Here is a 27863-nt window from a genome sequence, read left to right on the forward strand (position 1 = left end):
TCCAGAAAATGTTGGTGTTCTACTGTAAAACAGTTTCTAAATTTTAATTCAAATTTTTGTAATAGGTATTTTTATATATTTCATCATGAAATACTAAATCTCAGCCAGCCTTAGGAGTCAAAAATATGAAAAGTAACCAACTTACTTTTGAATTTCAAATCATAGTTCAGAATGAAAGCTGTCGGGAGTGCAGCTTTTCCGTTGACGGTCGCATAGGACTGTCAGGCCTGGAAGAGGTCAAAATTTTCAAACCTTAAAGTGATGAATGTATTCGTTCATCAGTTCAGATAGGCCATGTCGTACCCCAAATTTAAATTTTTTTTTATCACATAAAAGTAAAAAATATAAAAATTATTTGTTTTGTGTATATTTGATAACTTGTGAAATATTTAAATTTCAAAGCTAGAGGCAGTTTAGTAATAAAGTTATGAAGATAGACCGTGTCTTGTCGGTCTTGGCAACTGTAACAAATCACCACGGACTGCATGGCGTGTACGGCAGCAGAAGTTGGTTCCTCATAGCTCTGGGGGCTCCGAGTCTGAGATGCGGGGGCCAGTGTGGCTGGCTCTGGTGAGGACCCTCTGCAGACTGCTGGCCTCGCACTGTCTCCTCACACGGCGGAGGGAGGGCTTACGGAGCGCTCTCCGGGTCTCCTTCATAAAGGTGCTAATGCCGTTCACAGGGGCTCCACTCTCATGGCCAAATCACCTCCCAGAGCAAAGGCCCGACCTCCCAGCAACATCACGTTGGAGACTAGGTTTCAAGTATGCCTTGTGGAGAGACACATTCAGTCCATAGCACTTCATGGTGACCCTAAACTCCGCCTTGGACTTGAACTGGGATTTGAGGTTGGGGGGAAATTAACTTGGAAATGAAGGCAGAGGAAAGTGTGACCTCAGTCTAAGGTTCACCAGAATCTAGAGACAGATTTACTATTAGGCATAAGCTTCTGGGCCCTGACTTGCACGGCCCCCTTCCAAGGCCCTGCGAGGGGCCCTAGGAATTTTGTATTGGTAATTTATATTATTTTTTCTCAAAGAAAATCCCCTAAATATCCAAAGTTGGATCCAGTCCTGCTGAAACAACGCAAAAAGACACGTGTCTGGCACATAGAAGGCATGCAAATGTGGATCGAATGAATGAAGCATGTATGCTTAAGAACTGAGTAAAGTTCAGTATTTTAAGTTTTAAATGGGAAGACTATTTTCTAATTGCTTATTCTAGGCTGTAAAATCAAATACGGACTTTGTATGTTCCTAAACATCTGTTTTAACCAACAGACAGTCTGGAACAAGGGTCTTCGACTGTTGAGAATTTTATGAGCATCTGATTAAAGAGAAAGCCATGTATATAATGTCGCAAACAATTCTGTGTATAACTGTAAAGTGTTCCAACACTCAAGATCAAAAAGCTTTGATAGTGAGATCCCACAGCGCGTAGAGAGTGGGTAGCAACTTGCTGTGTGAATTGGTAATGGCCTGATGTCACAAGCGCTGATCCGAACTTAGGTCTCTAGTTCTTGGCTGTTTTTATCTCAAGAATGACACCTGCGTGTTACTGGGTTTTGTTGTTTTCATTTAGTGGTAAATGCAGTATTTCTCTTGTTGTTGTGGTTGCTGGAGCGGACTGCTACTTAGGTGTTTCTTCAACAGTGATTGATGGTTGAAGGGTAGCTGTGGGAACCAGGAAGGCAGAGGAAAGGAAAGAGCCAACTTTGCAACGAGCCAGGTTTGAAAATTAACACTCCTGTTAAGAGACCATATTTATCGTACCTCTAAGAAAGGATGGGGCCTGGGAATACCTTTACAAAGCCCTTTTCCTGTGGCTGCTAAGTGTATCATTTTCTTTTCCCTTATTCTGCCTTACCTCCTCCATTCTCAGCAGAAGATCTTACTTTGAGAAAATAAGCAGAGAATGTAAGGCTGTCAGGTATGCACTGTGGTAACTTGCCTTCTCTACCTGTCAGCTTCAGCAGCGCACGTCTTCATCTGCCTACCTATCTCAGAGGAAGGGGTACCTCACTTCTTGCTCAAGGCCAACTGTTTTATCTTTCTCTGCTTCCTGTGTTCTGCTCCAAAAATACCTACATTCCTGTATCTTCCAGTCATCCTTCTTTTGGTTACTTTCTCCTCAGCCCACAACAGGGGTTCTCACGTTTTGGGCCACAGACCAGCAGCATTCTCATCACTTGAGAACTTGTTGGAGATGCAAGTTCTTGAGCTCTACCCGAGACCTACTTTGGGGAGAGGTGGGGACAGCAATCTGAGTTTTAATAAACCTTCCAGGTGATACGGATGCACTAAAATTTGAGTCACTGACTTAAAAACATTCAAGTATCCACCATCCTTAAGAATGTCCTCCCCCTGCCTTGGTCATGTTATGACCTTATTTTCCTCCTTCTTCCATTTTCTGCTAAACATCTTGAAAGAACTGTGCACTCTGTCTCTATTTCTTCTCCTTAGTACTCACTGGCTTCTGCCTCCACTGGTCCTCTTGCCAAGGTCATCAGTGTCCTCCTGTTGCTTCATCAGAAGTTCATTTTCAATCTTCATCTCCCTTGATCCCCTTGCAACATTTGTACCTTGAACACTCCTAGTTACTGAATTTGTTTCATCCCTCGACTTTAAGGATACCATTCTCTCCTGGTCCCAAGCTTACTCTCTTAGCTTCCTCAGCCTTGTTCTCTGCCTGCACGCCCCAGGATTTCATCCCCATTTCTACTCTTGCTGAGCTGTGGACTCTTGGCTGATTTTACCTACCTCTCTGGCTTCAACCACTGTCCGCATGTCGTTGCTCCAGACTGTGTCCATCCCAGGCTTTCCATCCCCAGATCAACGTGTATTTACAGCTGATTCTTGAACATAGCATCCATCACAGACTTGTTCCACTTAGTAGCTATCTCCGTCTCCCAGGTTAGCAACCTTGGTGTACCTGTTGCTCCCCTCCCACACCACACTATTGATTCTACCTCTGTATTGCCTTCAGGGTCTCACCTTTGTTTGCCTTTACTGCTACTATGTTCACTGAACGAATATTTCGGTCTGCTTACACCATCTGAGGGAGGTAGGGACTAGCTGCTGGGTTGCTTCTTGGCCTAATTTGGAAGTGGACTAAATGTACAGAGTGATAAGTAGTGGCCAGTAAGATGATGTTTGTTTAACGTCCGTGGCATTTCTGGACCGCTGGCCTAGCTCTCATTTTCCCCTGAGTTGCGCTCAGACCTCTGTCTGAGGCCTGACGCCAGCTGAGGTGAACTGGGTCATTCCCTTGAACCTGTGGCTGAGGAAGCGCTCTAAGTCGAAAGCATAAAAGCAGGACAAGGATTTTCATCATTTAAAAACTTCCCACGTTTTTAGTGCGGCTCCTTGCTCAGTTAGGGGCCCACTACTTGCAAATTTTAGTTCAAAGATTTGGGAGCCACTGCTGACCAGACCAAATCATCCTCTAAAGGTGAGGGACAGGTTAACAAGCCCCAAAGTCATGCCTGGGGCAAGCGGGACTTCTGTCTCACTCTCACTAAGAACTTCCCCAGATATCTTCTTTTGTATCTTTCTGTTCTAAAGCCCAAGATAAACCCAATGGAAGTTATTTTTAGGCACTCTTCTCTTCTCTTGTGCTGTCTTGTGCATCTTCCGATTGTAATCATTTTCTTACTTGAATGCGTGTTGCCAAATGACAAAAATAAAACAGTTTAATAAAGAGTTGGGTGTCCTTTATTCAGGGGAGAACTTACATTCCCCATGGGCTGGGGAGCACAGCCCCTCCCGGGCAGTGGAGCATTCCTGCTAAGGGCTTTTGGGCAAGAGGAGCCTCACAGAGCTTTAAACGGAGCAGCGACCTGGAAACGGCGTGACCTGTGTGAGGTCGGCCTTGCCTGCCTTAGGCTAGCCCGTCAGCCAGGGAACCAGGAAAGAGTATTCAGCTTCAGTTAATTGGCCGAGGTTTCACATCTGACCTTACCTAGAACAAAGAAATCAGTACACACTCTTGGCAGTTGGGGATTGGCCGGCTAGATACACTGTATTTCTGGTCAAGTGGAGCATTTACAAGGACACGAAAATTATCTTAAGTTTCTTTGGCTCCCAAGGCAGGAGCAGCTCCACCCTGGGCTTGGAAGATTATTTCAACAGTTAGGTACAAGCATTTCCAAATGTCTGCTAAAGAAGCTCTTGCCGCTTTGTACTTCCCAGGATTTCAAGAAAGAAGATGTTTTATGGGGCACGCAAATAGAAATAACATGAGGAGGTGACATACGTAGTCTGACCAGGATGAGTACATTAGTTTCCTAGGGCTGCCATGATGAAGGGCCGCAAGCAGAGTGGCTTAAAGGAACAGAAGTTTATTCTCTCCCTGCTGTGGAGGCTGGCAGCTTGAGACCCAGGTGTTGGCAGGGGGCTCCTTCTGCGGGGTCAAAGGGAGCTTCTGTGTCACGCTTCTCTCTCAGCTTCGGGTGGTGTCGGACTCCTTGGGGTCTCGTTTGTAGGTGCATCGCTGCATTCTCTGCCTCCATCTCCAAGCGACCCTTGCCCCTGTTACAAGGACACCACTCACTGTATTTAGGGTGTAACCCAGTCCAGCATGACCTCATCTAAACTTGACTGATCTGCCAAAAAAAAAAAAAAAAAATTATTTCCAAATAAAGTCATTCAGAGGCAGGACTTGTAGGGGACACTAGTCAACCTAGTACAGTGAGGTATTCCAGTAGACTATGATGGAAGCTCCTTGTTATAGAAGAATTTAATTCAGAATGAATAACAAGCATTCTAGTATTGTGAATCTAGTACCCACACTTTTTTTTCTAAACATCTTTTTATCTCCCAATTTGTTCCCTGCTATGAAAATGTTGTTCTAATGTTCCTAAAACTAACTTGTACTTCTAGGAAACCACTCTGGGGCTTAGGACTGTACTTATGGGTGTTTACAAAGAGGAGGAGGCCAACAGGTTTATTTTATCAAGACTGATGGTATTCTTTCCAGGTTGTCAATCTCCACTCACACTGTTGCCACTGGCAGGGGTTATGGGCTAGTCTCCAAGGAGGGCAGTGAACTTTGAATCCGGGATGAAGCACATTTCTAGAGAGGTGGCTCTTTATTAATGACTCTGTGTCCAGACGCTGTTACCTACTGTGACAGGAATGATAACTCAAACCTACAAATTCAGATATGCAAAAAAAAAAAGTTTTAAACTGTCTCTAAACTGGGCTTAAGTTTTGTTTTCCAACACTTCGTTTCTATCTCATGGAAGAAATTTTAATCTAGTCATTTTCACCTAAACTCAGTAAAATTCAGTTATCTTTTCATAAATTAGAAAAGTTAATTGAAGTATAGTCAGTTTACCATGTGTTAATTTCTGGTGTACAGCATAATGATTCAGTTATACGTAATATATATTCCTTTCCATATTCTTTTTCATTAGATGCTCTTATGAGATATTGAATATAGTTCCCTGAGCCATACAGTGGGACCTTGCTGTTTATCTATTTTATGTATTTATATATTAGTATATGCAAATCCTGATCTAATTTATCCCTCCACCCACCCCTCCTTTTCCCCCCAGGAATCACAATTTTGTTTTCTATGTCTGTGAGTCTGTTTCTGTTTTGTAAATAAGTTCATTTGTCTCATTTTTTTTTTGAGTCCACATATAAGTGATAGCATATGGTATTTTTCTTTCTCTTTCTGGCTTACTTCACTTAGTATGACGATCTCCAGGTCCATCCATGTTGCTCCAAAATGGCATTATTTTATTCTTTCTTTCTGGCTGAGTAGTATCTTTTCCTAAATTGTAGGTTAACGACCTGCCACGTTCAGGATCGTTCCCTTCACCCCTTCTATCCTGGGCACCGTGGCGCCCTGGTCTGCCCTGTGCCCCGCGTGGGGACACCGCCACGGCCTGTATGGGAGGCCTAGCTTCCAGGAGCCGGGCCACGCAAGGATCAGCTGACTTCTGTGCTCCTCACAGCTGCAACAGGAAAATCACCCAGTTCACAGTTGTGGGGCTTTTGGGGTCATGGGAACGTTCTGTGCGGCCGCCTTAGGCTCCTCATGTCCAAGCGCCTGAAGCCACCACCTCAATCTTCTGTTTAACCTCGAGTGCTCACATGGGCTGCTTTTCCAGACAAACTGGTTTGAATCTGGGAACTGAGATTTACTCATCCTTGGAACACTGAGTTCATCGTGTGTGTGTGTATGCCTGCCTGCGGCAGGGCTCCAGGAGGAGACGGGATCAGGGCCTTGTCACGGGGACACTGGTCAGTGGCAAATCCTCTGGCCTCCTCTCTGGCTCTAGCCTTTCTCCCCTGAGTTTCCCTTAACTAGCACTGGGCAGGGGCAGGAAAAGCGAATTTTCAAAACTTTCTTGTCTTTTACCTAAAGTGTGACCTTCAAATTTTAGAATAAAAACCTCAGTGTCCCGTTGTTTGCTTTGGCCGTGCTTCCCCTTGGTGATGATGGCTTCACATCTGGGTGTGAATGGAGGACTAGCCCAGATACAAGGATGGCGTGTCACAGCCCACAGCGCCATCTGCTTCTTCGCTGCCCTTCTGTTACAATTCTTGTTCCATCCATTTTGGTGTGTCCTTTTCCTCCACCTGAATGCAGGTATCTTTCTCTACAGGCTTTTCTTTGGGTCACTTCATGCATTTAATACCTTCAACCGTTATGTCTCTGCCCTAACTCCCAGTGCTATGCTTTACTCCTGAACTGGTTCCCAATTCAATCTTTTTGACAAATGCAAATAAAGATCAGAATTAGTTTTTATTTATTTAGGAGTATAAACTGCCCCGAGAGTAAGCCACTCAAGTACTACAATTATTCTTACTGTAGTGAATTTCCCTATTTTTTTCATCTGAAATTTTAAATTTTTTAAAATTTTATTTATTTTTTTATTGAGTTATAGTCAGTTTACAATGCTGTGTCAGTTTCTGATGTACAGCACAATGCTTCAGTCATACATTAACATACATATATTCATTTTCATATTCTTTTTCACCGTGAGCTACTACAAGATATTGAATATATTTCCCTGTGCTATACTGTATAAACTTACTTATCTATTTTATAGATACCTGTCAGTATCTGCAAATCTCGAACTCCCAGTTTATCCCTTCCCACCCTCCTCCCTGCTGAAATGTTTTATTTTGCTAAAATTTACAAATAGAATACAGCAGCCCACATTCTATGGCTTCTAAAAAAAAATTCTCTTATTTTCTTAAAAAAAAAAACCTTGAATTTTCAGATTCCTAGGTTCTTAAATGAAATTATTAACCACACTTAGGCCTGCTGCTCCACTTGTGATGAATCTGCTCCTAGGTTTTAAAGTTGAGTTGGAAGGGAAGCTGTCTGCTGTGTGTTTCTCTCCCAACTGCCCCAAGTCTCTTTGAACTTCTCCAGAAGTCACTTTCAATACAGTGGCAATATTTCCTGGAGTCCTTTTTTATTTTTAATTGAAGTGTAGTCGATTTACAATGTTGTGTTTGCTTCTGGTGTACCTAGTAGTGCTTTTGATGGCAGAATTGTCCACTCAAAGCTGTACTTCTAAGGCTGGTCTCTCCTAGGGCAAAACTAGCGAAGAGGCTTGGAGCCTAGACCCGGCAACCCGACAGCCTGGGTTCAAACTGCAACTGTCACTAATAACTCGCTCTGTGAACTTGAACAATTTATGTAACTTCTGTATCTAAGTTTCCTCGTCTACAAAATGTGGATAACAAAACTCCCTAATTCACTGGGCCTTTGTGAGGATTAAATGAATTAAACAGTGAAAGAACTGCCCCATACTAAGAATTATATAAATAGCTATTATTATAACCAGTCATCTTTTGATGTTTGACGACCCCCCCCCCCCGCCATCTAGTTATCAGCACTGGCATCTGTTTATTAGACCAGACCAGGTGTTTAATTTTCTGAGTCATTTCTTTAAAATTTCAACTTTTCAGATAAAGATCTCATATATCTTGTACATTTCACATACACACAATTTAAGCATTGATACACATTATAATGATTTACTTTTAACAGTTACTGAAGCAGTAGGTATGAAAAGGTTTGTGCTTAGCCTAGAGTAGGGCCAGCAAGAGAGAAGGCTTGGGTGTGACATCGAAAGGAGGGAGGCAGGACTTGATAACTTACTGATCATAGAGGATCTGTTAGCTGAAGGAATCACATACCCCTCTAAAGGACCAACCTAGTGTGACTGGGAAATTTAAGGTGGGGTGCTGAATTTATCATTGCTATGTAGAAAATTATCCCCAAATATAGTGGCTTAAAACAATAGCCATTTATTTTCTCTCATTGTTTCTGTGGATCATGAAGCCAGACAGGGCACAGGAGGGATGGCTTGTCTCTGCTCCAAGATCTCTGGGATATCAGCTGGGATGTTTGAAGGCTGGGGACTGGAATCATCTGAGAACTTTTTAATCCATATTTCTGGCTAGATCTAGCCTGGGAAGTCACATACCTCACTTCTGCCAAACTCCATGGTCGGGGCAGTCAGTGTTTCCTGCCCAGGTCCAAGGGGAAGGAACACAGACCCCCACCTCGAGTCGGAGTGAGCATCGTCATATTGAAAGAAGAACTTGTGGGGTGGGCTACCTGTATGGTCGCCAACCCCACAAGGCCGCCCCCACCCCCCGCCCCACATGGCTGCTCTCCTGCTCTCCGGACGTCCCCTTCTTGACCAGACCTTGCTTCACCCACACCCTACTCACCCGGCCGACCTTCCCTCTTAACCACGCAGCCTGATTAGTGAATGCCTGCGTACTTGGCCCCATCTCCGCTAGAGACTGTTCTAATCTTTAAATCAGAACATCTCTACAAAGATAGTTTATCAAAGGGGTGGTGAGGAGTGTGCTCCTCTGCTGCTCTCCCTGGTAACTAATGAGCCAACCTGATGTCAATTCCCCCTATAGCAAGTCCCTCTTCCCCCCTGAAGCCCAGACTGTGCCCCTTCCAGCCTGCCTTCTGCAGCCTGTGGTGGGGTGTCTCTCCAGGACCCTCTTGCTATGGGTGTAAGATCCCCTACCCAGTAAACCATTGATGTCTCTGAGACTGACTCTGGACTCTTCTGGTCTTGAGGCCAGGCAATTACAGGGCTTGCAGGCCTGTGGGGTGCAGCCCAACACTAACTTTAGTTGTGGCCAACTTTGAAGAATACAATCTCCCTCTGTTACAAAGCATAATTAAGGGTGGGGATTTTACTTTAGGGAAAACATGGGTTTGGGCATGGAGGAAGCTGAGTTGGAGTGCTCACTGTGTGTGTGTCCACTGCTTTTATCTTCTGTATAAAATCAATATAAAGGAAAATAATGTTACAAAGTCACAAAGATTTGCTGTCTCCAGCTCTTCAGCTGACGATCCCAAGTAATGGGTTCCCAAAATGTAAGAATAATCATAGTTAACATTTGTATCATTCTCTGGGAAAAGGGACAGGAAAGCAATGCAATGTAATGCTATCAGTTCAGACCTGAGCTCCAACCATTTTCTGTGCAATCATGGACAAAACATTAACTTCTTTGTAGCTCTTCATCTCATTAGTTAAGGTGTGGACAGTAACAGCATCTAATTCATGGAGTGTTGTGAAGGTTAATATAATTTTATTAATTGTTCAAGTTAGGCATTAATGTGTTTTCTCTTCTTCCTCCTACTGAAAAACAACTGCAACATTATCTCATCATAAACGAAAACCTGACTTGCTTAAAAATATTTTCATGACTTTCCTTTGTACTATGTGGGTCTAAGTGAGAGAAGCAGGCTCAGTGAATGGAAAAGGCCCGGTTACACATAAACCACTGGTCTCAGGAGGTCAGAAGCGGTGGAAACGGCGCCCCAGCAGCCCGTCAGGAGCTGGGTGGTTTCTGCTCGGACGCCCACAGTCACGTGCGGCTCCGGGGCCCAGAGTCAGGCTCCGCCCCCCTCCTCTGCTGCCGGCCAATGACGGCCGGCCATCGCGATCCGAGGCTGCTATTGGAGGAGGCGGCCGGGCCGGGGGTGGGGCGGAGTTGGGGACGCGCCGCGCGCGCCCACGTCTCTCTGCGGCGAGTTCCCGCTCCGCGCTCGTCGAGGATGGCTGTGCAGGAGGCCCTTCTGCTAGGCCGAGCCCGCGCCCGCGGGGGCAGCTCCCTGCTTCGGAGGCTGACGCAGGTGAGAGGGGCCGGGACTCAGGACTCGCCTCCGGAGGCTCCCGCCTGCAGCCTCGCGGCCGGATGCGCGAAGCCCCTCTCCGCCGCGGGACCCACGCCCAGAAGGCCTCCCCGCCGACCGCGCGCGCGGACCCGCCGACTCGTGCGGAGCTCTCCGCTCGCAGGGGCGCTGCCGGGCCGTGGGGGTTTTTGCTTCTGGGTTGTCAGGCGGGGCGGGTGTTTGACAGCAAGGCCAGGGCTAGGTTCTGACCTTGCCCGGCGGGCTGGAGAGCCCGTCACTGCGCGCTTTTCTGTGGACGTCTGTGGACGTAAGATGTCGCTTTCATGCAGGAGGTAGTCGTCGGGCTCACTAGACGCGAGGCGCTGTGTGATGGTGAAAAGATGTGCCTCTCGACTTCAGACCTGTCAGCAGAACGGGCCGATCAGTTTCTTGATGAGTGAAGGTTACACGCTGAGGGCGTCCGGAGCCGTGTTTCCCCGCCGGCTGGTGTGTTCAGGGGACACGAGCGGCAGCCTTGAAAAAAATCTACTGTTTTCCGTGCACAAAGCGAGCTGGCTTTCACCGGCAGGTTTAGGGTCTGGCAAAACCTAAGGAGTAGGTAGAGAAGGTCAGGGTGTGGTTGGTTGGGGAGGTGTGAATTTTCCAGTTTGGTTGGGCCAGTAAACTTTGACATCCAGTCAGAGTGTAAGAGTTTGGCTTTGACTCGGGTCAGGGAGGACCATTGATATTTATATTTTTGTCGTAATTAGAGGTCTGGGAGGATTGAAGTGGGGTGAAAACTATTGTCTGTTAGGTGCAGAGCAGCCTGAACTGGTGTGCTGTGGCACTGGTTCAGAGGGAGCCGCTTTAAGCAGGAGACTGTGAAAGTAAATGCAGAGCTGGACAAATGCAGAGTGAGGGCGGGGAGCCAAGGGAAAAGGAAGAGGCCAAAATTTAAAATTAATCCTGGGGGTTGGGGGATAGCTGCGTGGTAGAGCGCATGCCTGGCGTGCACGAGGTCGTGGGTTCAACCCCCAAGTTACCTCCATTAACAATAACAACAAAATTAATAAATAAAAGTTTTTTAAATAAAATTAATTCTGGGGGTAGGGTATAGCTCAAGTGGTAGAGCGCATTCTTAGCATTCCCGAAGTCCTGGGTTCAATCCCCAGTACTTCCTCCAATAAATAAATAAATAAATCTAATTACCTCCCCCTACCAATAAAATAAAATAAAATAAAATAAAATAAAATAAAATAAAATAAAATAAAATAAATAAACAAAACAAAACAAAACAAATCCTGGATGGCTGAGGTAATAGAAAAGTCAGGAGGAGTGGGTTTCCAGGAAAGAGTTCTTAGTCAACATACTTGTCAGTTTTGCGGAATGATTTGGGAGAGCAAAAAATGTGATTAGGTCAGCCTGGGTTTCAGCCAACATTTACTAGGTGAAATAGGTGAACTAGGTACTATAAGTTTGTAGAAAAAAAAAAAACAACAATAACCAAGTGCAGAACCTTCTTAATTTATAGTTTAATTAAGAGCTTACAATCAAACACAAGTGTTGCTAATGAGAAAAATGAAGCTGTAGGTTCCTTAGCATATGATTTGTGGCATACATTTAATTGAACTCTGGGATTTAGTTGTATTGGTTGTTACTTGAATTAAGTGGTCATTTACTGATCTGTGGAAATCTGTTTTAACAGGGTTTTCAATATTCAGTGCCGTTTTGTGGAATGGAACTTGACCTCTCATTAAGTAAATTGGTCTTTCCCCTTTGCACTCAGCTACACACACGTCTGCCTTATGGTCAGCAGACCTTTATACGCTTTAGCAGAGCTTGTTGCTTCCCATCTGGAATCGCTTTTTCTCACGGTCCTACTCGTCACTTTCCTTTACATCCATTTCTCTTTAAACGTCTGCAGTTAGATTTCTGTGTACTCTGCTGAAGAATACCAGTGGTTTTCTCTTTCTGTACTTTTCCTTCTTCTTCTTGACCTTTATACTGTATTTGACACTATTGACCATTCCCTCCTTTAAATGCCTGTTTTACTGTTGGGAAACAAAATAATTTTCTTTTAATACTCAAGACTTTTTTTTTTTTTTACTTTATGGTGGTCCTGAGGATTGAACCCAGGACCTTGTACATGCTAAGCATGCACTCTACCACCAAGTTATACCCTCCCCTTCAATACTCAGACTTAAAGAAACAAAAACAAAAACAAAACCACCTCCTGCATTGTTCCAGTCCTGAGCCTATTTGTTCTAGATTAATCTCTTGGCTCTGCTCTCTCTGTATTGCTGTGAGGCTGACTCTTGCAGGTGCCAACATCTTAATGTCCATCAGCTGGCTTCTGGCTGCTTCAGACACCTACGGGAGATTGGGAGATAGGAAGGGAGAAGTCAGGATAATCATTTTTGCCCTCTTTCTGCCTTAGATGGTATTTCTGACAGTGTCTATGACTCATTTGGTTCTTGCTTCTGCCAGGTTATCCTGACCCCCTTGGCTTTGGTAACTGTTTCTTCCCTTTGTCCCAGTAGCCTATGGTGCCTTCCTGTTTACTGATCCCTGTAATCTCTGTCCTGCTTTCTCCTATTGTTCTCAGCTCTTCTGTCACCTGTGCATTTTATTCTCTGCATTAAATTCTGTTTCAAATACCATGGCTTTTGTTTTCCTGGTTGAACCCTGAGGCTGTCAAGTGGGCACTTGGATATGAGTCTGCGGATCAGTTGTGAGAGGTGTGGGCTGGAGACAGAGCTTTGGAAATCATCAGCACATAACTGCTGTTTAAATCTGAGCCTAGATATGATTAAGGAGACAGTGAAGCTGGAAAATTAAAATGGGCCAGGAACAATGCCCTGGGACATTCCAGCACTAAGAGGTTGGGAAGGGGAGGATGAAACAGCGGAAGAGACTGAGAAAAATAACTAGGGAGGTAGCAGGAGGGCCACAAGATTATGTTAAAATGAAAGCCGAGAAAAGGGAGGGTCTGTGTAATGGTTTACGCGTATTACCTCGTTTACTCTCACAACGACTTGTGGAGAGTGTTCTAGAAAACCAAGGTAAAGGTCAGAAGCACACAGCTGTAAGCCCAGGCTCCTGCCCACGGCACATATGCCCCAAAGGAGGACAGTGAGCTCCGGGTCTCCGAGGGGCCGGGACGCACATGGTGGAGTGTTTGTTGGATTTTGCTGCCCAGACATTGCTGACCTCGCTCAAAGTCATCAGCAGGATCGATAAAAGCCAGATGGGGTGGAACAGGAAATAGAAGGTGAGGACAAGGAAACAGATTGTGAGTAAGTTGTTGGGGAACTTCTGTTGTACAGAGGAGCTGGGGAAGGAGATGAAAGCTCAGCGGGAATTGGGGTTAAGGGGAGTTTGTTTGTTCTTAATTCTTTTAGGTGGCAGGAGCCAGAGCCTTCTGTGCTGACGGAATGCTCCGGGAGGAGAGGGGATGGATGCTGCAGTGGAGAGGGAAGGGATAATGGGTTACATAAGCAGCAGCCCGAATTATATGACAGGTTAAGGGTGCACTTGTTTTTGCACAGCTGAGACCAAGGAGGAACACGCATTAAGCAGGAGCCCTGCCGGGCACAGACTTGCGCCCTGGGCCTGGGCCGGCAGTGTCCGCTGTTGCTCAGGGGGACACATGCAGCTCAGGAGGGTAGAGAGACAAGCCTTGCTAACCTCATGACACAGCTTTCAGAGGTACAAATGCAGGTAAGAGGGCAGGTACGTTGCATTTCAAGGTCTACACAAACAGGTTAATTTGATAGTAACAAGTAGCATGTTGGTGATCCCTATTGTGTTTACATTTGATGTGTTTGAAAGATGAATTTAAACAGAGTGTTGGTGGAACTCCTGTCTGAAGCATTTCAGTGGAACCCCACCCGGTACTTGAAGACCATTGCACAACACCAAGTATATCGTTCTCCTCTGAAGGTCTCCTCCAGGAACCTGTCTTCTCTGGGGATGGCTTGCCTTTCTTATAGTTCACAACAAATTCTGTTGCAGGAAGTGCAGATAACTAGCATTTCTCCCTTATAAGGTTGTAATGCTGCTTGAGTACAGGGACCATATTTGACAGACCTCAAATTCCCCATAATGCCTGCTGGAAGGTAAGTGGTGTCAGCATGTTTACCTAGCAGGTGAAGCGTCAGGCGGTCTTATGTGTGTTGGCCATCTCCCACGCACAAGAACTGTAAAGGCATTTCTTTAGAATAGAGGCTGCACTCAGTAATGTAATGATGACATTTTAGAATCAAATCAGGACTAAATTAGATTATTTCTTATAGCAAAGTTGCTTACATGAATTTCCTACATAAAAGTGAATTACTCTATCATATTAACTTTGGAAAAAAGATTACCTTAGAATTAAGTTCTGTTTTTCCACTGCCTAGGAAAAAATTCTCTTTACGCTGCCATTTGTGTTTCTTTGTATATTTTCACCTAAATACTTTATAAAAGTCAATTTTAGGTGGGTACTTTATAGTGACTGTGGTTATCCCTGCTTGTAACCACTGTTTGTCGAATCTGCTTTCTTTTAGTCTGTGATGTATTATAAATTGAAAGCTTTCGTTGGTTCTTTTCATTGAATCAGGGCAAGACTTATTTAATGTAAGTTCTTTGGGTCAGTTTAAAGTTTTTAGATATTTGTAGACTTGTTTATTACTCTGTGAGATATGACTGACCATTATAACTACCAAGAAGGTTGGGTTCTAAACGTAAGCTGTCATTTTTGAATATTTATTGTGCTTTCTAACTCCAGAGGATATAAAATTTTATTCTTTGTTCTTCATCCTGTAAATTGCCCAATTTCAGATCAATTAGGTCTCTAAACTGTGACCTGCATTTTCAAATTTATTGTTGGCATTCATTCCTAAGACCAGTGTGGAAAAATTGAGATATAGGAGCAAGATATTTACTCTTCTAATTAAAAAAAAATTGAAAAGTAATTTATCTGGTAATATAGACTAAATTTGTATGAGGTGTTTTTCTCACATAAATTAGAGACATTTGTTAGAAGTGGATGGGGAGAAACAGCAAGTTTAACTTAGAATTTTTTTAAGCAATGAGGATATTGTGGTACTCAAAAATTACTTAATTTAGAACTTAGATTAACTTAAAGCTGCATTTTATAAAGCTAGTACTTAAAAAGGCTTAGAAATTTTTAAATCATAAGCTTATCAGAAGTTAAAACATACATTTCCAACCAACAGTTCATCAGATGGGTATATTACAAAAGCAGTAATTTTTTTTTTTTACTATAACAGTGATATATACTAACTGGAAAATGTGGAAGTAAAAGTGTGATGCAGCCAGAAGAAATCACCATAACTCTATTACTGAGAAGTGCAAAGTGATGTAGTTTAATATTTATTACATCATAACATAAATATTTATATTACAGGAAATAAGATACGTGGAGCGAAGTTATGCATCAAAACACACTTTAAATGTAAGTAGAAATTTAAATTGTACTTTAAAATTTCAAGAATTTGAAGGAAATATCAATAAAAACGTGTATTCTTATGATTTGTGTATAGGTGAGGGTCAACTCAGAATGATGCAATGGTTAAGAACAGCTCATTATTGAAATATGAAGTCAAACTCCCAGAGTACCATAAAAATTTTCAATTTTGTGCCCTGCATAATTTCTGCTTCTTCCTCATTGTCTGTGGTGAACAACCTTCTCTAAAAGTAGGCAGTGTTCTTTCTTTACTCTGGAAGACTCTCACTGTATTGTGTGGGTGCATTACAGAGGCCAGATGGAAGATACTAGAAGAAAGAGACTGAACGGTGCTGGGTTGAGACCGCAAGGACCATCAGCAGGTCACCTAGCGCTCTCAGGGGTCCCGTCTTGGTTTCGTAAGGTTTCTAAAATGACTTAGTAGTTACCTTCAACCAGCATCTAGGGAGCAGTTCTCTTATTATCTGTGAGAATGTAGGTATGTATGTGTTTATCTAAGAGGATGTAGAAAGAGAATTGTTACAGTAGTGTTTTGCAATATTTAAGAGAGTTTTTATCTTCTTTTTCTTAAATTTCTTATTGTCTTACTAATAGTTTAAGGAGTTATGGCTCTGGCTGTGTCCTGCATCAGTGGTGTGGCCCACAGTAGCACACAGGCCTTGATTCCAAGCCCAGAGCTCCCTTCAGTAAGAAGCCCTTGATTAGGGTTGTTTGCTACGCAGTTAACAAGGGTGAAGTGATCGTTTCTTAAGCTCCAACTGAGGAATAGAGTTGACACTTAAGCTTCTGGTTTGAAGTTCCTGTAGGAAACTGGGAGGGATCTATGCCTGTTTAAGAACTGCTTTGTCTTAGGTTTTCTGTTAGGTCTTAAATCATAAAGTACCAGCATTGAACGGTTTTTACTGCTGTTCAAATATGAAGATTATTTTAATCTTTGATGGGTAATTAGTCTTCATAACATCTGTTTCTTGGATAATATGTCTGTGAATTATGTTTATTTAATGGAAGATGATTTGAGTAACATTTAAATGTAATCATTTCCACCCTCTTCTGTCTTGCCAGGAAGTGGTCATTGTAAGTGCCATGAGAACACCCATTGGATCCTTTCTGGGCAGCCTTTCCGCTTTGTCAGCCACTAAACTCGGTTCCATTGCAATTCAGGGAGCCGTTGAAAAGGCAGGTAAGTAGTCGCTTTACTTTTTGTGTTGAGGGGGCAAGTGATTCAACAGAACTTATGTTTATTTTATGTTCTCTCTCTCTCTCTCTCTCTGTATGTGAATAGTATATATACACACACACATATATATATGTATATATACATAAAACACTTAGAAATGAATTAACACCTATCTTTTCCGAATTCCATTGAAAGGAAGTCCTTGTACTATAGTGTTAAGAATGAAACCCAGAACCGACAAGAAAAGGAAACCATTCCTGCTATATAGTGCCATGTACTTGACTAGGTAATTACAAATTATTCAACTGACTAAAATACGGAAATATCTTTTTAATTTTTTTTTTTTTAAAAAGGGATTCCCAAAGAAGAAGTGAAAGAAGTGTACATGGGTAACGTCCTACAAGGAGGTGAAGGACAGGCCCCTGCAAGGCAGGCGGCGCTGGGGGCAGGTACGAGGAACACGTTTTGGCTTTTATACTTAAAATGTCTGACCTGGAAAAATGGAGGTCATTTCAGCTTAAGTAAGATGTTAAATGTGTGATAGACTTACATTGGCAGGAGCAATGTTGCAGATTATAGTTGAACGTGCTGTATTTTATTAATTTTCATTCTCAGTTGTGCTTGAGGAGTGTCTTTGTTTTTCACAAGTGTGACTTCTTCTGGTTTTAGGCTTAGCTATTTCTACCCCATGCACCACGGTAAACAAGGTTTGTGCCTCAGGACTGAAAGCCATCATGATGGCCTCTCAGAATCTTATGTGTGGACACCAGGTAAGAAGTACCTTCTTTTCCTTTTTGTAACTAAAATAGTATGCTGTGCTACAAGACACTAAAGATCTAAGCGTGTTCATACTTTAGAAGTGAGATTCTTGGGGTGGGGAGGGTATAGCTCATGCTTAGCATGCACGAGGTCCTGGGTTCAATCCCCAGTACTTCCCCAAAATTAAAAAAAAGTTAAAAGTGAGATTCATAAGTATAGTTGCTGGTGTTGTTCCGGACACTCAGGAGTGTCCGGATTTGGCAGCTCCATCTGAAGTAGAGGTCAGAACGATGGCTTAAGTGTCTTGTGTTAAAAAGTAGTTTTCAGCCAGGATGTTTTAGTCCTTGGGTGCCCCTTTACTCAGAGGTTCTGGGTGATTTAAAACATCCCAAATTTTGTATTTGCCAGAATAAAAAGGATTTTCACCGTAAATGAGAGTAAGGTGCTGACATGGGAATCAAATTATGGATCGAGCCCAGGATGGATGACTGATTTGTGGTTCCTCATGCCCAGATTCGCTTTCAAGACTGGCCTTGCTGATTTTGGTCTTGTCTTTACCTGAGACTGAGCAAATACATGCTGGCTGGTAGGAGACCAGACGTGGACTCAAAGAACCTAGAGTTTATCAGATCCCAGCCCTTTTTTTCAGTTGCGGAAAGAGGATGAGTCAATTCCAGGGCTGAAATTAGGAAGCAGGTGTCTCTCTCCCTGTCTAGTGCAGTCCAGCCTATCAGGGCGTAACACACCCGGTAAAAATCAGCTGTGAGCTGTTTGCAGATTGTTTCTTACATAGATAAGAGCCAGATTATGCATACCCTTGCTGTTAACTCCTCCCTTGCTTTGTTCCCAGTTGTAAGACAGGCCAAAGAGAAAAAAGAGTGATAGGCTGGTACGCGTGCTAAAAACTGAGATGGCATAGAAAAGTATAAGATGGGAAATCTTTCCTCTTGCCCTCCTTGGAGTCTCTGACTTACTCACCGCTTCTGCCGCGTAAGAGCGGAGGCCCTGGGGGCAAGTTGCTTGCGCTCTGTGCCCCACGTCATGTCTTGGAGATGGCTCTGTATCACACTTAAGGTACTATCCTATCGAACTGAACAACTGTAATATATTCTGTGGGTCCTTTTTGAATGGACATCTAGGTTGTATCCAGTTCTTCACTATTTTAGATAATGCTGCAGCAAGGACCCGTGTAAATACCCCTATATGTGTATTCATAACTACTTCCATCAGCTCTTGTTAATTCATTGCACTGAGCACTGTAGTGGTTAACAACACAAAGTCTGGAGCCAGACTGGTTTGGAATCCTAGTTCTGCCCCTCGTTAGCTGAGGACCTGCTATGGGGACTGCAGACTGGTGAACAAACCATTAAAAAAAAAAAATCTTACTATGTGCAAGTCTGTCTTTTGGAAAAATTCCTAAGAGGAGAATTTCTGGGTCAGAGATGTCAAAATGTTGATATTTTCAAATGCTTTCCACTAAAGTTATACTGGGCACACATTTTCCAGAGGTTGTGACAGCTTGTTTGCCTACACACAAGGTAACGCCAGCGTCAGGTATGACCTAACCGTTGTCAAAGCAGTGGGCGGAAAATGGTCGTGAGATTGTTTAGATGTTTCAGTTCTGTTTGACAAGGACCACTTTGTCTCAGTTGATTTATTGTGGTTCTCCAGCAAATGCTATTTGCACTACATGGAAATGCTTTCAGTTAGTATTATGTGATGCATCCGCGCATGTGCACAGTGACCTGACCCAGAGGAATACTAGGAATTGCCTTATTTTGATATTAATATTATCTGATTTTGGCAAATGGTCAATTTTATATTGTAGAATAATTGGTAACTTAATTTCTGTCACTTATTTATTGCCATCATCTCCAGAAAATATTCAGTATTTCAGGAGAACTGAATAAAACTTACATGAGAAATAATTGAGAATCTATATTTCAAAACAGGCGAAATACTTAGGTTTCTTCAGTGTAGAACTTCTGTTTGTTTTTATTCTTGATTAAAGGCTGTGAGAAAATAACGTTGGCTTTAATGTGTATTTACATTACTGTTTTATATTAGACGGTTTGTTTTAAATTAGCCCTTATAATGCAAATGAATTTCTTGTTGATCTGTAATTATAGGTTAGGTGATTAATATTTATACTTCTATATATGCCAGGCACCAGTGACATAAAAATAGATACAGCAAGGTTTCTGGCCTCAAAGGAGCTTAGTTTAGTGAGAAGACTTGACAAAGAAATACAGTTACAATCTAGTAATGGTGTTAATAAAAGCAGTGCACAGTAATTGAGGAACACAAAAGAAGGAAGGGAAGCTGTCCCCAAAAGGGATAGAAGTAGGAGGTCTGGGAAGGCATGGATGTGCTTCTGGCTGTGCTTTGATTAGTTGTAAAGAAAATGTAGGTGTTTTGCATGTTGGGGGATGGGTCCGAAGTGCAGAGGTGTGTGTGAGTGTGGATTAGTGTGGTATCTTTGAAGACCTTTACCCAGTTCTGTGTGACCTGAGGCGTTAGGTCAAAGGCATGAGACTGCGAAGGGAGAGAGAAGCCAGGCTGTAAAGGGCCTTATTTATATACTGTGCTGCAGAGTGCTTTCAGGAGTGGGATGACCAGACTTACAGTCCAGCCAGCATGAGTCAGGTGAGTGTCAATGACACCTGGGTGGGAGGAAAGGCTGTGTGCATGTCAGGTGATCAAGTAGGAAGTTACTGTAGCTCTCTGGGAGGAGATGAGGAGGATTTCAATCAAGGAAGCAGGATTATTTCTGAGAACTGAGATTACATTGTAGTGTGTCAGTGACATGATGGGTTAGAAGAATTTCAGAAGATGGGTTTTTCATGAACGATTCCTGGCATTCTTGTTAATGTCTGATTTTATCTTTATTACCGTTACACATTTTAGACCATTTCCTTTCACCGGTGGCAAGAGGGCGCTTCCTGTAGTGCCTGTGTAGCAAATGTTCACTGAAGTCCATGTAGAATACTTGCTTGTGGTGGGTGTGTGAAGGGTGAAACGGGTTTGCAGTTGACCCTTGAACAGCATGGGTTTGAACTGCTTGGACCACTTAACGTGCGAATTTTTTTCAGTAAATTCAACTACAGTTGAATCTGTGGATGTGGACCCATGGCTGCCAAGGGCTGATTTTGAAATCATACAGGACAGGATTTTTCAACGGTGTGGAGGGTTGACATTCCCAACCCCGGTGTTGTTCAAAAGTCAGTGGTACTATTTGAACTGACACTGGATTTCTGTGTGTTGCTGAGCAGGATGTGATGGTGGCAGGTGGAATGGAGAGCATGTCCAACGTTCCGTACGTAATGAACAGAGGAACACCACCATATGGCGGCGTAAAGCTCGAAGATTTGATCGTGAAAGACGGGCTAACTGATGTCTACAATAAAATTCATATGGTAATTATTGCTTTTTAATGGAGAAATGCCATCTATGTATAATAGTGCTTGATTTTTAAAACAAATATGTATTTTAAGAACGACACATTTTAATTGACTATATACTTTGGCTTAAGAAAAATAATGTATTTTAGAAACTGAACTGAAGGATATAAATGCTGATTTAGCCATTCATTTTAGGAAAATGTTTTCTGTGCTCACTGTATCAGCTTGGCTCACTTGTTGAATAAAACTGCCCCACACTACTGAAATAGGGCATTTTCTGACTTCTCATAATGGATTCCAAAACCATTTAATTTTATGCCTTCAAAATTACAACTTCTGGGCTAAGTATTTGAAGATGAGACATGAGTACGAAAGTTACCTAATACAAATAGAAGTATATTTTAAGAAACTAAATTTAATTGCTAACTAACTACTATTTTATGTTAAGCAAAGTTAATGAATATTTTATAATGTATACAAAGTTAATTCATTTTTAAAATTTTCTTAACTTTTATCAGGGCAACTGTGCTGAAAATACTGCAAAGAAACTGAACATTACACGAGATGAACAGGATGCTTATGCTATTAACTCCTACACCAGAAGTAGAGCAGCATGGGAAGGTGGAAAATTTGGAAATGAAGTTATTCCTGTCACAATTACAGAAAAAGGTTGAAGGATTATGTTCCAAAATAGATTTTAATTTTCAGTAGACTTTACATGTTGCTAAATGTTTTATGTTTAAGTTTTAAATTAGTACACTTTTATCTCTGTTCATTTCAGCTGAGGACACCAACACTCCCATTTATGGTTAATGACGGGAAATGTTGCTAGCTCAGAGATAATCCAGCCCAATTTAATATCTGGTTTCAACTCAAATGCAAATTCCCCTAAGCATATAATTTTTAGTTTGAGAAATGCACTTATTAGAACTCTTTGTAATATAAGTGACAGACAACACATTAGGTTAAGTGAAAAAAGGAGAGTTATTAGGCTGCTCAGTTCCTCCCGGAACTGAAGGATGTCTGGCAGCAACTGGGGCCTTCAGGGCTTGGAGCAGGAAGTTCAGTACCGGTGGGACACGCTGTCTCGGCTGCTCAGCGCTGCTTCTGCGCTTCGTTCTCTCAGGCTTCCTGTGTTGCCATCGCATCTGTAGGCCTCTCCGTCACGGAGGACTGACACTTCTCGCCAACGGCCGCAGAATAAGTCCACAGTAAAGACTTGCTAATGTGGTTTAGGCTATTTCCATTTTAGAAATAACTGCTGTGCTCAGAGCGATGGGATGCTAGAGCTTGTCCACCTCGGTTGGACACCTACCCCCAGGGTTAGAAGAACGGGTCTGTGATCATAGGAGAAGGCTGAGAAGGAAGAGAATGAGGTGTGGCTGAATAGAAGATCTAAATTGTATCACGCTACCTAATAAATTCTTCTAACACCAACAGAAATTATAGATGGTAGATTCTTGAGTGGAATTTACGTGGGATGGCTTGAGGTATGCGGGCGTACAAAGGGAGGCACAGACTACCAGGCACCTTGTTCGCCGTTTCTTACTGAGCAACTGGTTATTGTCTTCAGTGCTAAGATTACTTAATTTAAAAGATTTTTGTTTTAGGTAAACCAGACGTAGTGGTGAAAGAAGATGAAGAATACAAACGTGTTGATTTTAGCAAAGTTCCAAAGCTGAAGACGGTTTTCCAAAAAGAAAATGGTGAGTATTAAGAAATGAAGCTTTAAAAAAAAAAAAAGAAATGAAGCTTAAAAAATAGTCATATACCGTATCTAGTCTTAGAGTGGCCTAAAGATTTTAAAAAAGTAATTCTAGAAAACATCTAGATGTTGTTTCACATTTTTAGTATATCTGGCTCAAGTGAAATGAACAAAACAAATGATCTTTTTCCAAAGTATATTTGAAATTGCTTAACAGTTAATACTTTCAATATAAAGTCTCTGAAACAGATTGTAGAACGACTGTAGAATTCAGTTTTTCATGTGCATTTCATCTTGGAAGTTTTTTGTGATATCAAAGTCAGGTTTACATGTTATGTTCGATATCTGTAAGCCTCTGGAAGACCAAGATGACAGCTGTGTTTTTCACTGTCGCACCTCCAGTGCCTAGTCCTCAATAAATAATGTTGAATGTTAGTACAAATGGGATCTCAGGGCTCTAAATCCTTTCAGAATAAAGGGTCAGTTCTGCTTGTAAAGTTGGCTGTATGCAGCTGTGATGATGATCTAACGTTTTTCCCCTTTTCTGATTGAATTTCCCAATACCAACTATAGGAGTGGATTTGTCTTTCTTTTAAAAGCATCATATAAAAATTTATATTGCAAAAGTATATATATATATATGTATTTGTTTGTTTTTTGGGGGTAGGAAATTAGGTTTATTTATTTGATGGAGGTACTGGGGATTGAACCCAGGACCTTGTGCACGCTAGGCATGCGCTCTACCACTGAGCTATATACCCCTACCCCCTGCAAAAGTCTATTTTTATAATTTTAGCAGCAGACAATTATAGGGTCTTCACTGAAAACAGCTTAATTGACATAGACTTTGCATACCATCAAATTCTCCTTTTTGAAATATACAGTTTTTTAGGGTTCATTGACATTTAACTTCGTGATTATAGTGAAAGAAATACCTGATTTTGACATTGATTTGAAAAATATATAATGAGTACCTGCTGTTTTCTGGATAAGCCAAGATTTAGAATTAGGAAAAATATGAAGTCGTCCTTATCTTTGAAGAATGAAAAAAACATTGTTTTGATTGCGTTTTATAGTCAGTTTACAGTGTTGTGTCAATACCTTTGAAGAATTATAATCCAGCATTTACCCAGTGCCATCATGCATGTTTTGAGCTAGCTTTGAATAAACTGTTACAAAACACTAACATAAAAAGGCATCCTTACATTGTGTTACACACATACATGTTTTTTTTACACTCTCATACTTTAATTAATTTTTAGCAGGGGGAGGTAATTAGGTTTATCTGTGTATTTATTACTTCTGGTGGAGGTACTGGGGATTGAACCCACGACCTGGAGCATGCTAGTCATACACTCTACCCTTGAGCTATCCCCTCCCCCCATCACACACACATTTAATTATGTATGTTTCCTGAGGGCAGGAATTATCTCCATCCATATTTGTAATTTTCATGCATCTAGCAACCCAGGCAGTACAGGCAGTCCTTTGTAGGAATTTAATTTGTTAAATTGAACCCAGCACATTCAGTGTGAAAGGACTTTCTGACGATCGTACTCATTGATGCCTTCAGGCACGGTGACGGCTGCCAACGCCAGCACGCTGAATGATGGAGCAGCTGCTGTGGTTCTCATGACCGCAGACGCAGCCAAGAGGCTCAGTGTTAAACCACTGGCAAGAATAGCAGGTAGAAAATGTTCTGAACTTGTTTATTCCTAACCGCCTATCAGCTCTTCCTGAAACTGAGTTTCCTTGTTGGTAATACACAACACTGAAGTAGCCAACTATTTCTGTCTGTAGGTTGTACTTTGTGACAGAATTTAACTGATAACGTGTTTTAATTGAGATAGAAGCTCCTTTAATATTTGCATTGTGGTATGCTTTATATAAGAGAAAGCTTTAAAAACAGTCTTTTCCTATCCTGTATGATGTGTGGGGGCCTGAAAGGCACATGTTTTCCCCTATGGGGAAAGGGAGCCAGGTAGCATAGAAAGAATATGCGTTTAGGAGTCTGCAAATGTGAACTCTAATTGTACTGGTATTTGCTATTAACTCCGTGGCCTTGGCACACCCTGTCTCCTTCAGCCTATTTTTAGCTATAAAGTCGGCCTCGCCTTCTTCACGAGAAGTTAAACAGGTACCATTTTGTTTAGATCATGGTTTCTTAACCTCAGCAGTATTGACATTTTGCAGCAAATACTTCTGTGTTGTAGTGGGTACTCTGTGCACTGTAGGATGTTTATAGCATCCTTGGCTTCTACCCACTAGATACTGTTATTAGTGGCAGTCTGCCTGTTACAACAGCCAAAAATATCTCTAGATAATGCCAGGTCCCTGGGGGCAATTCCCCCTGGCTCCTTACCTGGGAAAATCAATGGCTTAGATGACTGGTATAATTTTACAAAGTGCAGAATCTTAGAACAGGCACAGATACATTTAAATATATTATAAAGGGTAGGAAACTTGCTCTTTTTAGTATATTATATAAATTATTAGATACAGCTTTGGGTGCTTGTAAAACAGGGTTTAATGACCTATTTATCGTTTCTTTTAATGAAGCATTTGCGGACGCTGCTGTGGAACCTATCGATTTTCCAGTTGCACCTGTGTATGCTGTGCCTAAGGTGAGGGCAGGTCGAGGGGCTGTGCTCCATGGGGCCCATTTCTGGTTTGCTTATTCTGGTTGCGTGTTTTAGATTTTAAATGCCATTTGTCTGCCAAGGCATAGAGGTAGCTGGGTTTCCAGTCTTCTCACTTCTCCTGAAAACAATTACAAGAACAAGCACAACAGCAGCAAAAGTAAAAGAGCAACGGCCCACAAACTGCGTCTTCAGTGGGAAGGGTAACAGGTGCACAGCTGAGTGCCTTCTGAGTGTGCTGTGAGCTCGGAGGCCTGGGAGGTGACCGCCCAGGGAGAAGTTGGTGCAGCAGAGAAAAAAAGGGATGCTGGGGGTCCAGGGTTCTAGGCCTGAAAGTAGACACTCGTTACTGAAAGGAATGGTCCTCATCCTGAATGGGAACTCCTGGGAGCTGGTCTTAGAGTAACATCAGATATGGAGAGAACCAGCCACTCCGGATTGTCAGTCTGAGACCCTGTGGGAAGTTACTGAGGGATCACAGGAAAAGAGACAGTGTTGTGCTGGTTTAGGGGCTGAGGGATCTTGGAAGACCCCAGCAGATACCCCCTTTCAGAAGCAGAGGGCCTCACCCTGAGAGGGGCACCCAGATTCAAAACAGACAGACAAAACAGAAATCAGTAGGGAATAAGGATAGACAAGTACTGGAAACAGTGGGGAGTGCTGTCTGTCCAGAGGTGGCAGATCTCAGAAAGCAGCAGAACCACCCAGCTTCTGCAAGTGGATGCATCACATTGGAAAGGAAGGGTGATAAACATTTCTCAGCTAGCTTCCGAGAGCTAGACAAGTGGCTGCGCTTGGGGACCCTGTTCTATCTCATGCCTTTGGAACTAGAGGAAGCTGTTTGAGCTGTACAGCTTAGAAGCTGCCTGAGCCAGCTGGAGGACGGGAGCAAGGAGGAGGAAGTTTCATGTTAATTTTATTTTGGCAACAAGAAACTTTCTTAAGAAAAAGGTGCTAGCAATATTTTATAAAGATAGTAGCATAAAGATAACCACTAGCACCATACATACACCTTCCTGTCATAGCTGAGGAATTACCAAAACAAGAGGTTGTATAATAAAAGACTTAAATCATTTACAGTGAAGATGCAGTATCTCTGAATAACTGTGCCCCAGATCACCCCACAGCAACTTTTATAAAGCAGAAACTCTAGGGGATGCAATGGAAAACAGAAACATGGTAACAGTAGAGACTAATGCACCTCTTGCATCTGACAGATAATCTAGAACTAAGTAGCGTATGATCAGTAGATTTTAAGAATATGTATCAAGTATGTACCCCCAAATAAACAGTACATGTTCTTTTCAGGTCTTCATAGAATGTTTAAGAAAATCAAGTTTTTTCTCTCTCCAAAATAGAAATAAGATAATGCAAACAAAATTCTTTCATCACAATGCAGTAAGATGAGAAATTAAAATCAGAAAATAAAAGCCTGTCTTCCTGGACACTAGGAAACTCCATATTTAAATAGTTATATCAAAGGGAGATATAAGCCAAAATTGCTGAATTTCAAGAAGATAATGAAATAAGCTTTGACTTTTATCTGAACATAATCTATATTTTAAAAAATTTTAGGTTCTGAAAGATGCAGGATTGAAAAAAGAAGATATTACAATGTGGGAAGTAAATGAAGCCTTTAGCCTGGTCGTTCTAGCAAACATTAAAATGCTAGAGATCGATCCCCAAAAAGTGAATGTCGACGGAGGAGCTGTTTCTCTTGGACATCCAATTGGGTAGGTAAAGTCATAAGGAGAAAGGTAATCCAGGGTAATGGCTGCCTTTGTCCTTCTAGCTAAACTTAAACTGCTTCATGATAATTCCTGTTACCCTTGGTTTAACAGTTTTTCTTCCCACCCATCATCCTTCATAACCTAGGGCAGATGCCGTTTCTGATAGGATCCACAATGAACAGAGATTTGGTACATCTATTACTTGAAAACTAATATTGTTTTAGGCTGAAGGAGATATTTAATACTAAAGTCTGTGCTTGGGATTTTAAAAAAGCTGTAACCATCTTGAAACAGGCTTCTCAAGTTAAAGTAGTTAAGTTCAGCTATAAGTAACAGCTAGTAAACTTTTAAAAAAATCAATTTGGAATAAAAACTTTTTTTTTGGTTATTCATACCTTCTATAAATCATTAAAGAACCCAAATGCTTTCTTAACCCTAGGATGTCTGGGGCCAGGATCATCGTTCATTTGGCTCATGCGCTGAAGCAAGGAGAGTATGGTCTTGCCAGTATTTGCAACGGAGGTGGTGGCGCCTCTGCCATGCTGGTCCAGAAGCTGTAGGTGCTTCCTTCGTCTCAGGCAACGGCCCTGTGTGGCCAGACAGGCCTGCTGTCCTCAGGGTGACTGAGGACCCTGGGTCAGCTCATGTCGATCTGTTTCACTTTTTATTTTCTCTTTTAACTCTTAAAAAAAAAGAAAGATAAAAAGATCAAATCCCATAGCCTTCTGATATCACAAATGAATTTTTTCTTCTGCTTTAAATTTTTTAAGAATACAAACTCTTTGTATTCTTTTTGTTATAAAGCTGTATGTACTATTTGAAATACCATTGTGCAGTATTTGTTTTTTGGGGGAGTCGTAATTAGT

The 27863-nt window shown here is 42.1% G+C and overlaps 1 protein-coding gene across 1 annotated transcript; it reads left to right on the forward strand.

Annotated features, from left to right (window-relative positions):
• The first annotated feature begins 9987 nt into the window (after positions 1-9987).
• On the forward strand, positions 9988-27820 carry ACAT1 (acetyl-CoA acetyltransferase 1). The gene is made up of 12 exons (XM_074356983.1): positions 9988-10137; positions 15527-15574; positions 16649-16766; positions 17117-17212; positions 17433-17533; positions 20795-20938; positions 21442-21592; positions 22534-22629; positions 24202-24315; positions 25188-25252; positions 26843-27000; positions 27437-27820. Exons 1-12 carry the CDS (start codon positions 10060-10062, stop codon positions 27555-27557), a joined length of 1290 nt encoding a protein of 429 aa, XP_074213084.1. The 5' UTR covers positions 9988-10059; the 3' UTR covers positions 27558-27820.
• Positions 27821-27863: the final 43 nt, after the last annotated feature.

This window comes from Camelus bactrianus, chromosome 33, assembly GCF_048773025.1.
Source record: "Camelus bactrianus isolate YW-2024 breed Bactrian camel chromosome 33, ASM4877302v1, whole genome shotgun sequence".
Classification (NCBI taxonomy): domain Eukaryota; kingdom Metazoa; phylum Chordata; class Mammalia; order Artiodactyla; family Camelidae; genus Camelus; species Camelus bactrianus.